The sequence below is a fragment of the Dermacentor albipictus genome, chromosome 1, assembly GCF_038994185.2.
Source record: "Dermacentor albipictus isolate Rhodes 1998 colony chromosome 1, USDA_Dalb.pri_finalv2, whole genome shotgun sequence".
Taxonomy (NCBI): Eukaryota; Metazoa; Arthropoda; class Arachnida; order Ixodida; family Ixodidae; genus Dermacentor; species Dermacentor albipictus.
Window position 1 is genome coordinate 137335907 of NC_091821.1, and position 15679 is coordinate 137351585.

A 15679-nucleotide genomic window follows, 5' to 3' on the forward strand; every position below is an offset into this window, starting at 1 on the left:
ACATAAACTGGAGCCGCCAGTGAGTCGCATACAAAATGCGAAGTGTGCAAACTATTAAGGCAGCTTTTGTTGTTAAAGTAACAGGACACTCTTCAATTGCCCATTCACTTAAGAAAAAGGCATTTTTTCAATTATGCTTTATGCATCTCCACACGCCTCTACCTATCACAAAACAAAAAATAAAAATCGTGCTCCTACTGTTCCATAGTTATCGGTTTCACGAAGTACAAATTTCAGTTCTCATTTCACATTGCTTGTTTTACAATAGATTAGTATATTCCGCGCGCATTGCTATGTTCCGAACATATTTAGCATTGTTTGGTAATGTTTTGTTCAAATCTTTCATAAGGGGACGCCTCACTGACCTGATTTGACGCATCGTACTGAAGTGGATGGGCAACACGCTCTACAGAACGTGTCCATAATTTCGACAGCCGCGTACATGAAGCTGCCAATCCTAAAATTTGGCCTCTTTGTTACTAACTTCCACGTTAACAGTGCAAATCCCGCAATTTTAGATGTCTTGCGGCAAATATGACTTGAACCTTGTTCGTTCACTTATAAAGCTTGCCCTGTGAAGGACCAGTCTCTTATCGGGCACTCACCTTGCAAGTGCACTGATGAAGCAAAGCAAGCAAGAAAAAAAAGCTTGAAAAACGGGCAAAACAAGAGTCTGGGGCATATTTGTCTTCTGGCCCTTTGCTTTCATGTCTGTATTACATCTCATAATCTTCAGTATTCTTTTTCTCGGAACCGTTCCCTTCAGGTCGTTTTATATTATGGCCTGTTTCAGAATGTAAGCTTGCACGACGCCAGTTCTTGCTCGTTTTTGATGGATATATTCCAAGGCACGTATCGCATATTTTTATTCTAGTTCATTGCACAGGCCATAGGTAGTTCTCCATAAATCCTAAAGCATTATGGGATGCAGGAATCGGTTTCAAAGGTACGAATGGTGCCGTGAAGGGCAAATTGGGCACTTTAAGCGGAAAACGCATAAATACCATTAAGACTATCCTAACGAAGGAAGCCGTGCAATTTTATCCTGTAATATAAAAAGTGTGTCCTCATGCCTTAACGCGAGAGACTCGGTGTGTGATTGAAGCGGTGAAAAGAAAGGGAAGGACGAACACGCGAAGATAGCCCATCGGAAAACTAAACAGACTACTTATCTGGACCATATCGTAGTTAAGCATTTTGTGTTCGGTATCAGTTTTTTTAAACGTCCCTAACGAGACACATCACATCGTCATGAGAACCCCTCAGGTAGACTACACTGAACTGCAACCATTACTTGGCATGTGCGTTTTTTTTATTCCCAGAAAACTGACGGCATGTGGAGTTCCGAAGTAAAATGCTTATTTTCACAGGAACGGTGCTGGTGACGAAGTGTCCCTGTCTTCATCCCGGCGATGTGAGGAAATTCACTGCAGTCGATCGACCCGCACTTCATCATGTGAAAGACTGTATTGTTTTCCCAGCAAATGGACACCGGCCACATCCTGACGAAATGGCAGGCAAGCTTACCAAGACCACCTTGCATCTGCGGATGGCAGTTCGTGTTAGAATATGCATCGTGTTTTCTTATCTTCTCTGGCTAACCTCCCTGCCTTACCTTTCTCTCTCGCTCTTTACTGAGCGCGGGGCCACACAGACCTCGCTATATTTCAATTGACGATGCACCATGGATTTCTGAAGCCCTTGAATGGCAAAGTTTCTCTAATGCCTTCAGTGCTTTCGAGCATATTCCCAATCTGCGCTCTCCGCCAACGCCCAGACGGCAGAAGCGCAATACTTCGGATGCACGCTCCCATTCAGTTATGCTGTCACCGCGTACGTTCAGTGGCTATGGCATTCTGCTACTGAGATCGTAGGGTCCATTCCCGACCATGGCGGCCGAAATTCAGTTGGGTGCGGAATGAATGGAGGAAAAAAAAGCACGCTGTGTACTGTTTACGATGCATGAAGAGCCCCAGGTGGTAAAAAAAAAACTAGCCCAGCACCATTTCCTACAACCTCTTTTGAGCAGACAATAAAATCTAGTAAGACCGATCTTAAAAAGAAACTGCAAAAGTTCAGCATTCCGTTAATCGTCGGCTGTCATTATGCTGTGTGAATGTGCGCACTGTATCAAAAATGGTGCAAAAACTTCGCATAGTTCAGTAGATCTCGACCAAACAAATCGTTTCGGTGTGGAGCGAGCCACCCGTAATTGCGCGCCGGCAGCCAGGCGTGATCGTAGCCACATGCAGCTATAGTTTCACGTGAAAGCTAGGGGCGCGTTAATCCCCAGTGGCGCAATTGGTTAGCGCACGGTACTTATAGAAGCTAGGGGCGCCTGGAGTGCGAGCTTCTTGCTGCGAGCTTTTTAAATGCGTGCCACGCTCGAGTGGTGGGACGCCAAAAGGAACGCTGTCTATATCCGGCTAACGATTGCGAGCAGCGGAGCACATGTTTCAAAGCAGCCGCCGACATTCTATTTGACCTCGTCTAGCTACTAGTCTGCTTGCGCTTTTATACTGACAATATATACAGTCATTTCTTACAAAATCCGGCTAGTAGTCAATCAACATTAAACGCAAGCTGTTATAGATGTTCCAACTCTTTTCGAGGGATTGAATCCCGGCCACGGCGGCCGCATTTCGATGGGGGCGAAATGCGAAAATACCCGTGTACTTAGATTTAGGTGCACGTTAAAGAACCCCCGGTGGTCGAAATTTCCGGAGTCCTCCACTGCGGCGTGCCTTATAATCAGTGGTTTCGGCACGTAAAACGCCATAATTTAATGTTCCAACTCTTTGCGCTCTTATTTTAACGGAGCCAGTTTACGCGGGTGAAGTTTCTTGTAAACAAAATATTCTGCACTATTTTTCAGAACTGTCGCTATGTTGCCTTTGCATATCTGTATAATTAATATTTTAGCACTACGTTATGCTGTGGTCTGCACCTTGCGCTTTAGCATTTGATCTGACATTGATTTTATAACTGTAATGTGGAAAGGTTTGCAACATTAGGTAAATAGTCGTGTGCCGAAGATTCGAGACCTATATTTCTTGGCCTGAGATCGTTCTGCTGTTCCCGGAAGCACCTCGTTCAGCAGTGCAGCCAAATTTCTCCCCGGTCGCACGGGTGCTCTCTCGCGTCTGCCAAACTAGTCAATCTAAACCCGATCAGTTTTAGTTTGAAAGTTGTTTGGCGCACTGGGCAGGGCCCAATTTAAAGGCAAAGCACATGTTTGTAGCTGAACGGCATGCCGAGAATGGTGAAGCCTGCACGCTGACTGGCGTACTGCTGGCCCGACTTCGGCGGCACAAATTCATAACGTGTCCTGTTCACGATCGCGCACAGATCCGCTGCGGATAAATGTAAAAACTTTTATTCCTGTCGTGCTTCTATAAAAAATTCGCCCAGCACAGACATACAACAGTTTCTCATTTGCAGGCTCGGATTTGGACGGTGACGAGTATATTGTCATCTGGGACGAGAGTCTGTTCTTTCCGGGGTTCAACAGGGAGCCTATGGTTTACGGACAAAAGGTTCCACAACAACGATCAGACCTTAATCTGGTAATTACTGTCGTCATGCACATGCTATTATTCAGGCGTTCATTAGTCTGCGGTGCCGTTTCCAGAGAAACATTCCAATTACATAAAGACGTCAATGCCTTAAAGAAGTGCTGACCTTTTCCGAAGGATATTCGCTGCTACGTATGGCATCGGCGTTGTTTGTTCACGTTTCGCGACACATATTGCGGGAATGTGGTCAATGAACTTCAATACGCACTGAGGTGTGGTCAAATCCCCCCGCCTGATACCCACTGGTATATGCAAGAGCACACCTCGAGAAGGCGTGCGCGGCTTCTCAGGGTTTTATATTCACCGGGGATTACCGGGGGTTATATTGCAAGAATTTTGCATCCGCTTCCGATCAAGTATACAATCTCTACATTGCGCTCTCGCCGCTGAATCGCTTGTTGAATGGGTTTCGCGATGTTAGTAGTACGAAACGGCGACTCGCGGCGCTATGGATTCTCCTGTGGTTACAATTGGCATTTGCGAACAAATTAACAGCGCAAAATAATATCGTTTACTCTCACCTCACCACACCGTATGACCGATAAAAATCTTAGTTTACTACAGCGAAGGCAGCGTACCCGTCTGAGCGCGCGTGTGTGTGCCAGCACAGACGCGTCGCCATGAAATGTGACGTTATAAGCGCGATTTTTCCGATGCGTTGATCGGATGTGTACCTAAAACTTTGCCATGTAGCTTGTTTGCTTTGACGCCCTGCACTCGTACCTGCCTCATGAACCGTGGCTTCTATGTCTCATCCACGTGCGCATGTGCGCGAGACGTCAGCAAGCAGGCTGTTTCCAAGTAGTATGCATCCGACTTCTTGGAGACAACTCCACGCTCGTTTAGTCTGCTGGCTTTCGTTTTCATTCGCGATTAAAACGATTCTCATAACTCGGCCGAACTTCAGTGTTTTTCGGTAGGGATGCTTTAAACGTTCTTCACGAGTTACTGATCTTTTTTCTTTTTACATGCTTTCAAGGTTGACGGCATGGCGCAATTCATCTCTGACTACATCCTGAACGACAACGTTGGGGTCATGTCCAACGCACACCTAGCCCTTGCTGACAAGCTTGACAGCGGAGTGTTCTCAAAGCCATGTCTTTCTATAGCGAAAAAAATCTCGACATGTCTCGACTTTGCAAAGACTGGTGTTCCTGCTCTTTTGGACAGGAACGAAAGACCCGAAGAGTACCCGGATTTTATGGACAAGGGCGGTCACAAAAACACTTACCGTTCGAATAGGGTTCTCGGACACCTGTACAGGTTCCAAAGGTTTCTCGAGTCAGTCGTTAGCTCTAGCTTCGACAGTCACCTCGTTGATGGCGGTAGCAATATCAAACTGCTTGAATTGGGTGGCTGGAACCGTTACAAGTTCATCGTAGAGGAGCTTTTTGCTGCCCACGAGTCCGATATGGAGCGCATACTCAAGCAGTATGGCATAAAGAGTCAAGCTGAGGTAGTGTCTGGCTTCATCAACGACGTCTCTGCCTCCAACAAGAGCCACTACGAGAAGAGCAACGTGGAAGTACTTGTCGCGAAACAGTACCGAGCGATAGTAGAGTCAACAAGGGAGCGATTCTTCAAAGAAGTTGATTATGCTTGCCGCATGGAAAATGCGCGGTCGGAAGCAGATAAAAAGCAGATTCTTCTGAAGATGGCATCCGCGTGCTTTATGGTGACGTACTGCAATGCACGGAAGACCTATTCCAGCTTCCCTTGGTCTTTTGCGGACGTCATTCTCCTCGTCATGCAAGAGAGTTCCTCTCGTCATGAGCATACGAGCAAGAACCTTCTCGTCTCCCGCCTGGATGACCAGTTGGTGGCTGCTGCATCGCAATTCTCTGCCAAGAGAGTGGCCCTCGAAGTGGTGTTGAAGTGGGCCGAGAAAGAAGACTTGCTACTGCGGACTACAGCCGTGAACTGTGCTCGGATTTGCAGAAATTGTTTAGAAGAGCTCTTCTCCAAAAGCACGCTTGCAGAAGAGGCCATGGATGCTGAAAAAGGACCTGAAAAGCAGCTGCCTTCCGCTGGTCGTTATGTCACTGCCTTTCTGCGTTATGTCAGCAGTTCCTCCATAGTCTTCCCCGATTGCGACGCCTGCAGCCAATCATCGCAGACCCACACTCTGACAATGGCTGCACTCAGGACCTACAGTATGCTGTCAATTTTGTGCGACCTCTGCCATCTGGGCCTGCCTTGTGACGCAAGTCTCCATGAACCCGTGCAAGAGATCAAGGAAGGCAGCTCTGTCCGCATCAAAGTAAGCCACCTCTTCTAAGGTTCTTTGAATAGTTCAATTTGAGAATGCGAATATTCGAGGAAAGATTGCTTAAGAAATGATGAAATTTTTGAAGTGATATTTCCGTGGTGCTCTTTGGCCATCATTGGGCCTTGCGTTACAAAACCACATAGGTCTTCATTTCTGTGCAGGCCGCTTGGTAAAATAAAAGGCCCAATTATATTTCACAGCTTCATGTGATGCCTTTCCCAACTGGTCTTCCGGCCAATGGAATAGTTTGTAAAGTGCTTCTGGCGACAACGACGCGTCACCGGATGCAAGCATCGTGAGGCTAGCCATAAAATAAACTGCGTTAATTCTAGACAACAAATCGTAAGGGTCTCTAAAAGTGAGGCATTCGTAGTGAATCATCTGAGCCTATTCAGAAGTTATTCTACCCTCGATTTCTCTCAAACTGGTGCCTGTGCGCAACACACACGGCTCTCTTGCAGAAGGATCATTCGGGACAGTCGCCGCTTGCCTCAGTTTTTCTCCCTGCTACAATGCGCGTGAGTTTTGTGGATCGCTCGGCAAGAAAATCACTCGCTCGCTCGTTTGTGTGTCAACGTAAGTGAGTAATCCGAACAATCATCGTCGATGGTTCCTGCATTTTTTTTCCATGGGCAGCGCAGTCGAGCATCCGCTGTAAACTGCACCCGTGTCGTCGTACATGAAGGACCTAGTCAAAGCTTCTCCAGCACTTTAGGTATGTGAAAACAGTCGGCAAACACGACCCAGGCAAGTCGATGATCTTGCATATCAAGCAATGCGTGCTCTTTCGACCAGATATGTAACGAGCTAATTCTATTCGATAGGAGTACACGGGCAGCCGCCGTATGCCCCTTTAAATTTCGTTATACCATACATCGATAATTTCTTCGTGTTGCTATAGCGTATGGTCGTTTTCGCAAGATGAATGGGCCACGACGGAAAGAAGCGAAACGTTCACAATCCATATCAAGTCTCGGCAGCATGCATTCAATAGCGTATTAGGAAGAAATTTAGATGTGTCGGTGAGCTGGACATTAAAGTGCCGTAGTGGGACAGCTGCAATGCATTTGTCTAACCACTGGTGATAGTATCAGGCGCACTAAAGCGTTCGGAGTATGCAATATTTTTTGCCTCTCTGATACACAAATGGGCGTCAGTTGGCTTTGTAGCAACCGCGAACACCACCTCATCCACTCGAAAGCGGAGTTTGGTACCTCTGCTGGTACCAGTGTTGGGGAATCTGAAATCATTTCATGATGTTTTCGTCTCTGGTGGCAGCCGCAACTATCGCCGCTTTACGAATCCGTTCTGCTACTCCTGTGTGCAAGTGCTCGCCAAGTTTCCAGAAGAGCCGGCGAAATGGGTAAATGGCGCAATCGGTATAACCATCACGGCTACTTTCATCTTCGCCAGTCATTTAATGCCGCGAGTATATGCGCATATGGCTGCTATTGCCGCCGAAGCGATAACAGCTGCTCCGAGAACGCCGCCTTTGCGTAGCTAACCCTGTTATCACAAAGAGCGACGTGAGAGCATGAAAAATGTAATGCACTAACTAAATGCAGGTTAACTTAATACGGAACTTGCAGTAGCATTGATGATATGCCGTATATCCATATTCTGCCTCATTCTTTTATTTCCTATCGTGAAATCGACAGCCCTATGTTCCTGACGATAGCCCCCTGATGTCCACCGCATGGTGGAGCTGCAACTGGTTACTGGCGTTCGTTCCCGTTTGCTCGCATTGTCATAACAGGAGGGTTCGCGTGAGCCCAGAGTCCACATTGGTTTGGCAGCGGATAGGGCTAAGCAGGAGGAACGCCTTCCATCATGTAAGCTAATAGCTTAGACGATGTCAGTGGCAGTAACTGGGCGATGGTCGGAAGGGTACACAACGGTGCTACATCGCTATCATGTACCCGCCGTGGTTGCTCAGTGGCTATGGTGTTAGGCTGCTGAGCACGAGGTCGCGGAATCGAATCCCGGCCGCATGTCGATGGGGGCGAAATGAGAAAACACCCGTGTACTTAGATTTAGGTGCACGTTAAAGAACCCTAGGTGGTCAAAATTTCCGTAGTCCTCCACTACGGCGTGCCTCATAATCAAAAAGTGGTTTTGGCGCGTAAAACCCCATAATCTAACATCGCTATCATGAGTAAGAGATGGTCTACTATCTTACTATTCTTTCTTGCCTTTGTCTACAGGCTAGCGCGTAATGCTAGCATGTAAAGTTTTACACAGCTTCTATTGCATAAGATATAGTAATCATTGTTTGATGTTGCACGTAACCCACGCTGTCCTTGTACTTTTAACCATCAAGTCGCCACGCTAAAATGTTCCCGCAGAAATGTCTATTTTGTTCTTAACGGTTGTGGCCTGTCGTGCATTCACTGGCCAATATAATTGGGTGCTTTTAGTTGGCTCATGTTGGAAATTGAAAACTACATTCAAGAGCAGCAAGGTTGCGCTGGGCGGATTACCCGCCGGGCTGGATGTTGCTCGTACGACGTGAGGCATGCGTACTGTAGCGTTCGGCAGCTTACATGGTCTGCCCCACTACGACTTTCATACCCATCCACCTTTGTCCCACCACCGTTCCTGCTTGCGCAGGAGGCGGTGATGAACGAGGGTAGAAATCCTACTTGTTCCGTTGTGGTACTGGTCGGCTGCTTGTTTTGCGCTGATTTAAAAGTTCAATCATCTGAATTTGTTGCATTTGTTCGGTGATGTACTGATGAGTTTATTAGCGCTTTCTGCAATGCATGCGCTTCCTGTGTAAGGCCCACAATCATTCACACGATGCTCTGGATGGCGGCTGTCCTCCAGCTACAGTGCGCAGCATAACACGGCAGCGGACCGTGCGCCTTACGCGTGGCGTCATTTCGTTGCGCAGGTGTCCAACGCAGCCTTGCGCGACATGCTGCTTCACGGACAAGACGAAGTGGCCGGCCTGCTCTCCTCTTGGTCTGGCGTGCAGGAGGTTCACATCCGGCGTGGCATCGACCGCGGAGGCGGTCACTACATCGTCGTATCCTCTGTCGGCCGCGACTGGCAGCGCTGGTTCCTCGAAGAGTTGCTCCTCCAGCCTTGGCTTGCCCGCGCGATCTTGAAGCGCAGCCTTGCCGAATTTATTCGTGCCTGATTTTTCTTTTGACGCAGGTGCAAGGCTGCACTTGCACCTCACGCACACATTTTAACTGACTTTCTCTTTTAATCTTTTAACAAGCTGACTTTTTAGCGCTGTGCAATGGTCCCGCGAGAAACTTTTCCATTGTGGCCTGTAGTGCGGGCACATAACTTTCTAACTTTTTTTCGTTTCACGCAAAGGGAAAGAACATTGCACCCATGACTCAAACTAACCAGCGCGTGTCTCTGTAACAGCTGTTTTAGTTGTACTTGTTTTGTGTACATGTTATACGCTTTAAATAAAGTGACAAAGAAATGGCTTTCCCTTTTGAGTAGCGCTTAAAAGGTGTGATTAGGATAGTACATGCGATTTATATAGCACATTCTGCTAACAGTAAGATCAGCTTCATTGGCGCCTTCGATACCGCTGCCTCCAGACACAAGGGTTTACCAGCTGGTACAGCCAGTCAGGCCCTTAAATCGGCATGTACTCTCAATCCTCGTAGCAGAGCTTTCACGGTACATGTGGTATATGTGTAGTCGTCAGCGGCGTTATCTAGAGAGGTCAGACGGCTAATGACGCTCATGCCGGCAGCTGACGGATAGCTCCGCTTACAGAGCCGATTGAGCGGAGGGCGCGTCTATACTTGGCTTCTCGGTCGTTTTGCTGCTGAGCTGATGGCGCGTCGCCCACGTCTCGCAAGGCGCACTTATCAAATGGGGAAATCTACAGTTCCCTGCAGTGCCTTCAGCTCGTAAAATCGGAACGTAAGCGACGCGCGACTAAAACTGCCTCCTGTAGCAGAGCTTCCACGAACGCCGCAACAATGTTCTTATAAAAGCGCAGTTAAACGCCTCTTGTGCAATTTAGGTGACGCTTCCGATATATTAAAGCCTAGGTGGACTTCACATCCGAAAGCATCTTCGCGAATGCGCGTTGTTTAGCACCAACAATACAATCAAATATGCGTAGGTTCGTTCCCTTACGGATAAAACCGAATAATTCCCAATTTTTGCATTCCGAACAAATTTTGTCAGGATTGGTTTAAACCGATTTTTCCCGAAGTTCCCCTTCCGTAAAGGACAAATGCAGGTGTTGCAAAAGTAATGAACGCTGCCCCCTTGTATGAGTAGGCGGTCAAGATCTATTGGTAACGCTATTGGTTTATTATATACGCTTCCTTTTCCCCAAACACTCGACAAAAACATGCATACAGAATATATTCAGCACCTGCCGGCTTTGAGTGAGCGAAAGCTTCTTGCTTCGTCAGTACCCGCGTTTACATGAATACGAAAATGGCCCATTGGATCTCATTTCCTTAAGTTGCATACGTGTTAACGGCGATAATACCCTAGGAAGTGGACACGGGTCTTTTCATTGCGAATTGTAGCTGTGACGTTGAGGACGTTTTCTCGGCTTTGTTTCGTTTGAAGAAAGGCGCCAGGTTGACAGAGTTGTATTCCCTTAATATTCCAAAGACATTCGGCATGAAACAGTAAAACAGGGCGAGAAAAGACGAGAATGAAAGGCCCGACAGGTCTAGGATGGACACAGGAATAGTCATACGTATATCAATGTAGGGGTCGGTGATTGAAATTCGATACTAGGAGAGCCCATGGCTGTAGCCACTTTGTGCTCAGCCAGTGGCCGATGGGGCACATTAACGAAAGAAAGACCTACTCAAACATCCACCAAAGGCCCTATTCTTGACATAGCGCCATTTTCTTCTACGCGTGACGTAGGCGCGACGCGTATAAGATTGCGCCGTTGGCGCCGGTTTGCTTTAGTAACGTGATACAAACTTGCCGTTTTGCCTTTTGAAACTGAAATAGAGGCAATGAGCTCACCATTCTTTATAAAGCAAAGCAGTTTTCTCCTCGGTAAAAATAAAGCAGCTAGCTCAAAGTGTACGAGTATTCCGTGAAAACGTCTGTCGCTTCCGTTGTCTGATTTATTAGGATGCGTGTCCCCCGGGGAAATGGAATGAGTAATCGTATATTGTGGTCAACGAGCTTGTTTTTTATCTTGAGACAGCATAAAAAGTCAATTCACATGTTCGCAAAGGTGGGGTTGAAGTGCGGTTCCAAACCAATGAGTAGCGACGTCAATTATGGTCGTGCGAGTGAAGCGCGACATCTCGCGAGGCAAAACAAAAGTTGATGAAAATAATGCATGTCGTATGTTAGCAACGGAAATATTTTAAAAAGTACCGACAATGTCAAAGAATTGGAAAATGTGAAGTCTCAAGTTGTTTGCTTCCATCCATGGATGATTGCGCGTACGAAACACTGCAGGCTTTCTGAAGTTTGCTCGTGATGATGCGTGCTGAAATATGCTGAGATTGTGTTACCGTATTTAGCACAGTAATGTCAAAACTCTTACGCGTAGCCATAAGCAGTAATGGCATTATATGTTGTATTAACCTTATAAGAAATGGGCAGTAACTTTATTTTCAACTGCAATTTCTACTAAATATGTTTGGCTATATCTTCAGCACCAGAGAAAAACTACAGGTGACACGCGTGCTGTTAATGATATTGGTGAAGATGAAAGTGTGATGTTAGACTGCAGATCTTAAGACCAAACTACACGTGCGCTTGCCAGCGCGCGAAAGCTCGCACTCACTCGTCTTGCGTTTCTTTCTATAGTACACTGTGGTCACGCCTCGCGAGGAACGGCGGTTCGAACCTACAAGATGCGCAAGCGCGCGTCCCCTTGGCTTACATTTTCGCCTTGGTAGACATCGTCTCGCATTTTTGTGAGGCCGCTAGAGCACCGATATTTCTCTGTGGTTTGGCCTTTAGCCACCCGTTCCCGGGTTGAGCGTCGGCGTCCTTCGGCGTAACCGCGCGAACGCGCTCGTGCCCGGTGACACATGCTTGCGCGTTCGTCGTCGTAGTCTTCCGCAGCTGGCTCCGATGCCACTCATCATTCCAGCGTTCACGTATAGCCCCTTCCTCCGCGAAGGCGGTGACAGCGCTGGCCCACTTGGTGGCAGAGCTTTACGAGAGATTTAGCATGTGCTATTATGAGCAATATGGAAGGGAACACAGGAACGCGTGGCAAACAGCCTCGAAACAGACTCGGAGTGATTGATACGCGTATGGCGCTGTGAAAAACAAAGGGGGGAAGGAGGGCGCTTTTCCAATAACTGTTGGCACTTCCTCCATGCTGGCATTTCTACAAAGCAGCAGCTTACGTCATTTCGCCGATAATATGGTATCGTGCGACAGCCAATAAGACGGTAATCGCCGCCAGTGACTTGCATCGGTACGTTTTCTTTTCTTTCATTCACTCTTGTTTTTTCTTCGCGTAACCGCTTGATAGTACTGTTAGACCAAGCTTGCACTGTATTTCAAACAGATTCTGTATGTGAATCGACGCACCTGGTTGTCAGTGGCACCTCGAACAGCGGCGGCGCTTGAACGAATGACGATAGACGAATAGAATAAAGAAAAATGAAAAATAAAAAACACCTTGATAAACTGTCTCTCGTGCGACTTAGCTGCATCAAGTTCGCTCAGAAAAATTCACGCAGCACACTGCAGTGGTCCACGCAGAGTAGACAACTCTCATTTTTAGCCTCAAGATGCCTCGATCGAGTGCCTCTTAAACAGCGGGAAGATATAATAAACATGTCTAAAATAGGTGCAGCGCAATACTGCTCTCGTGACAGGTCGCCCATTGAAAACGGTCAATCGGATTATCCAGGCTAACCGAGATGAAGGACGCATAAACGATGCGCCGCACCGCAGACGACCCCGATCAACAATGAACGACCAAGACCTTTGCATCGTGGCTGCCATCAGCGACAAACCATTTCAAAGTGCAAAGGACGTTAGAGGTGCTCTTGGCTTAGACAACTTAAGCGACAGCACGGTTCGACGAAGGTTTAGAGAAGCAGGACTGTGAAGTCGCAACGCCGCAGAGAAACTTCTGCTCACCGCAGCCAACAAAGCAGCTCCCCTGAGGTTCGCTACTGAACACCGCAGCTGGAGCGAGTGGAAGTATGTGGTTTTCTCTGATGAGTCCACGTTCTCGAGGCGCTGGGACCAACGAAAGAGATTGTGGCGGACCGAAAACACGCGCTTAAGTCCGCAGAATATACAGGAGGTGGCCGCCAGTGGTCGCGTGTCTGTGAATGTCTGGGGTACGATTTTCCACGAAGGCGCACTGGTGAGAATTGATGGGAAGTTCACCAGCGCTGCGTATTTCACTCTGCTCGAGCACCAGATGATCACCTATGTGTGGAACCGGCCGCACCCGGATGGGTGAGTGAGTGAAACAACTTTATTTGGTCCACTATAGACGCAAGCAAACTCAACGTCACCTGACTAGGTCCACTCGGGGACCATCACGTGAAACCTCACGGCCCTCTCGCGAACCTTCTGTACTGCCAGAATTTGAGAGGTCTGATCCTGGGCCCTAATTAGGTTCAACATTTCCTCTTGGGTGAAACGGGGACCGGGTGTTATTTTTTTCCAGCAGGAATTGTCTCCCGTTCACACATCGAAGGATGTGTCGCGCCTTTTCGAACAGCGAGGGGTGCCGACATGAGCATTATAGAGCACGTTTGGGGCAGTATGAAAGTGAACCTTTCGAAGAGGTCCCTAGAATTCGCGAAGTCCGACCAACTATAGGAAGCAATAGAACATGAGTGGAAGCGCCTTCAGCGTGGTACCGCTTTCATTGAGGCTCTTGCGCGTCTCTGCCCCGAAGAATGTAGGCCGTCGTTCAAGTCGACGGTGGCATGACGCGTTATTAGGCCTCCAACGAACAAAACAAAGGAGGAGCACAATCTGTATTGACTCTATTGCCTTATTTCATTTGCTTCAATATCTTTCTAATATTCGGCAAGTGCCAATAAACTTATGTTGAACTTAACCTTACAGCCCATTTTTTGTTCTATTTCCCATAAATCAATATCGAAGCAAGGAACAGTGCTACCTTTTGTAATGATTCCGCGCAAAACGTTACCAGTGACGCAATATCTAACAGTGTTATCACTGTCTGCTGGCAGTGCCAAGCTCGGCAATTTGCAGACGCACGGCGAGAGTGCAAACAGTTCTTAAAACAGCCTTCCCCTTTCCACTTCGTTTCCTACGGCGGCCGCTCCGTATCACCCATAGCTGGGTCTGAGGGTGTTTTCTACGCGTTCCTGCGTTCCCTTTCATATTGCTCATAATAGTACGTCATGTCGACCCTACAGAAATGGTCACCGCAAGGCAAAGCGATGCTACTTCATTGTAAGGCGCGCACGAGGGTCACTCAAAATCTTGGAAGATCGCTATTTGAGGGACTGGTGATGTCAAGTCGGGGTCGCTAAACATTTCAAGCGGCGGTGACCGAAACGGGCCCCTTTGGCAACTGTTGACAAGCTGTAGAGAATATTAGAGAGGGCCCCTCGTTAGAACACTCTGACTCGAGGGTCGCCCGACCCATGGGTAATGGTCCTTCTGGAAACAACAGAGCCCACGAATGAAGACCGTGCCGGTGGAAGTATTCTTACGCTGAAGAAAGGTGCACATATATCTGCGCAGAAGTGGGTGCATCTGTGTGACGAACAAATGGAATGCAATTAAGTTGGTGCTCGACAGAATAACCTAGGGAAGTGGCGCGACGAGAAGCCTTCATATAGACGTAAGTCTCTCTCATGAAATACTCTCATTGAGTTACGAAGATGGAGTGCATATAAATGTTTGTAACCTTACCTGCTGAGCTCCTTCCATAGAGATATTATAGTCCACAATTACTCCCTGTACAATGCCATTGTTACAAACATATATTGATATTTTTCTTGCCCTAGTTGTCTGCCTTCACTGATCCTTATTACCAGAATATGCACCACTCGTGACCTTACAAAGACCAGCTTCACTGGTAATGTACATAACTGTTTCCCTTTTTCTTTTACCGTGGAGCTTCAACCGTGGGGCTTGATACAAATGTTATATTGTCTTGCTTCGATGTGCAACTCTAAACAATATCAGACGATTTCTCGCACGTCACTCACGCTTGTGTGCCGTTAGTATAAGCTCACCTCTGGTTTTGTAGCCAAAATTTCTGATTTTACGCTGCCAGCTGTCTCTTGTATATAATTAAATACAGCTCATGAATATTGGAAGTGCCTGCTCAGAGTTGTAGCGTACTTGAGTAAAAGGCTTACGGCTATCGGACGCGAATTCGAATGTTACACAATACCAAATGGAGTATTAAGCTAAAGTGTGTGGTTTATGCAGACGTACGATATTGTCTTCAGTCTGCATCAGCTCAGAAATGTAAAATTCGAGACATAGAGAAAAAAAATTATCGGGTATGCTGTATTGGACACAGAGCCAAAGCGGGGCACATTAAACGTCTTGTGCGTGCTGCCGAGGGTGTATGGACACTGCGGTACAGAAATGACGTACCGAAATACACAAGTGACATTTATTCACGCATTACAAACATTACAAAACTTACATGCTTAATGGATGATACAGCTAGTGGGGATGTTACGGTCTAATCTTGCAATCATACTGGCTCCCCGTTCGGAGTGGGCCCACAATGGTCAAAGATGGTGGGCGCGAATTGGCCTTCCTCTGTCTTGACGTCCGGGTCTCCTCACGCCATTTCTGTACCCTACGTGTCGAACGCTGGGTCACCATAGATGAGCAGTGGTCAAATTTCGGCAGCAAATTGCACGCTGTAAGCCTTATAATTTCTGATGAG

The 15679-nt window shown here is 47.3% G+C and overlaps 1 protein-coding gene across 2 annotated transcripts in view; it reads left to right on the top strand.

Annotated features, from left to right (window-relative positions):
- Positions 1 to 9290, top strand: part of LOC135911800 (uncharacterized) — a 35372-nt gene extending 26082 nt beyond the window's left edge. For both annotated transcript variants that reach the window (XM_065444144.1, XM_065444145.2), the window contains exons 7-10: positions 1371 to 1517; positions 3442 to 3566; positions 4555 to 5835; positions 8738 to 9290. In XM_065444144.1, coding sequence (XP_065300216.1) covers positions 1371 to 1517; positions 3442 to 3566; positions 4555 to 5835; positions 8738 to 8986 — 1802 coding nt within the window. In that variant the 3' untranslated portion in view covers positions 8987 to 9290. The remainder of the gene's footprint in view (positions 1 to 1370; positions 1518 to 3441; positions 3567 to 4554; positions 5836 to 8737) is intronic.
- Positions 9291 to 15679: the final 6389 nt, after the last annotated feature.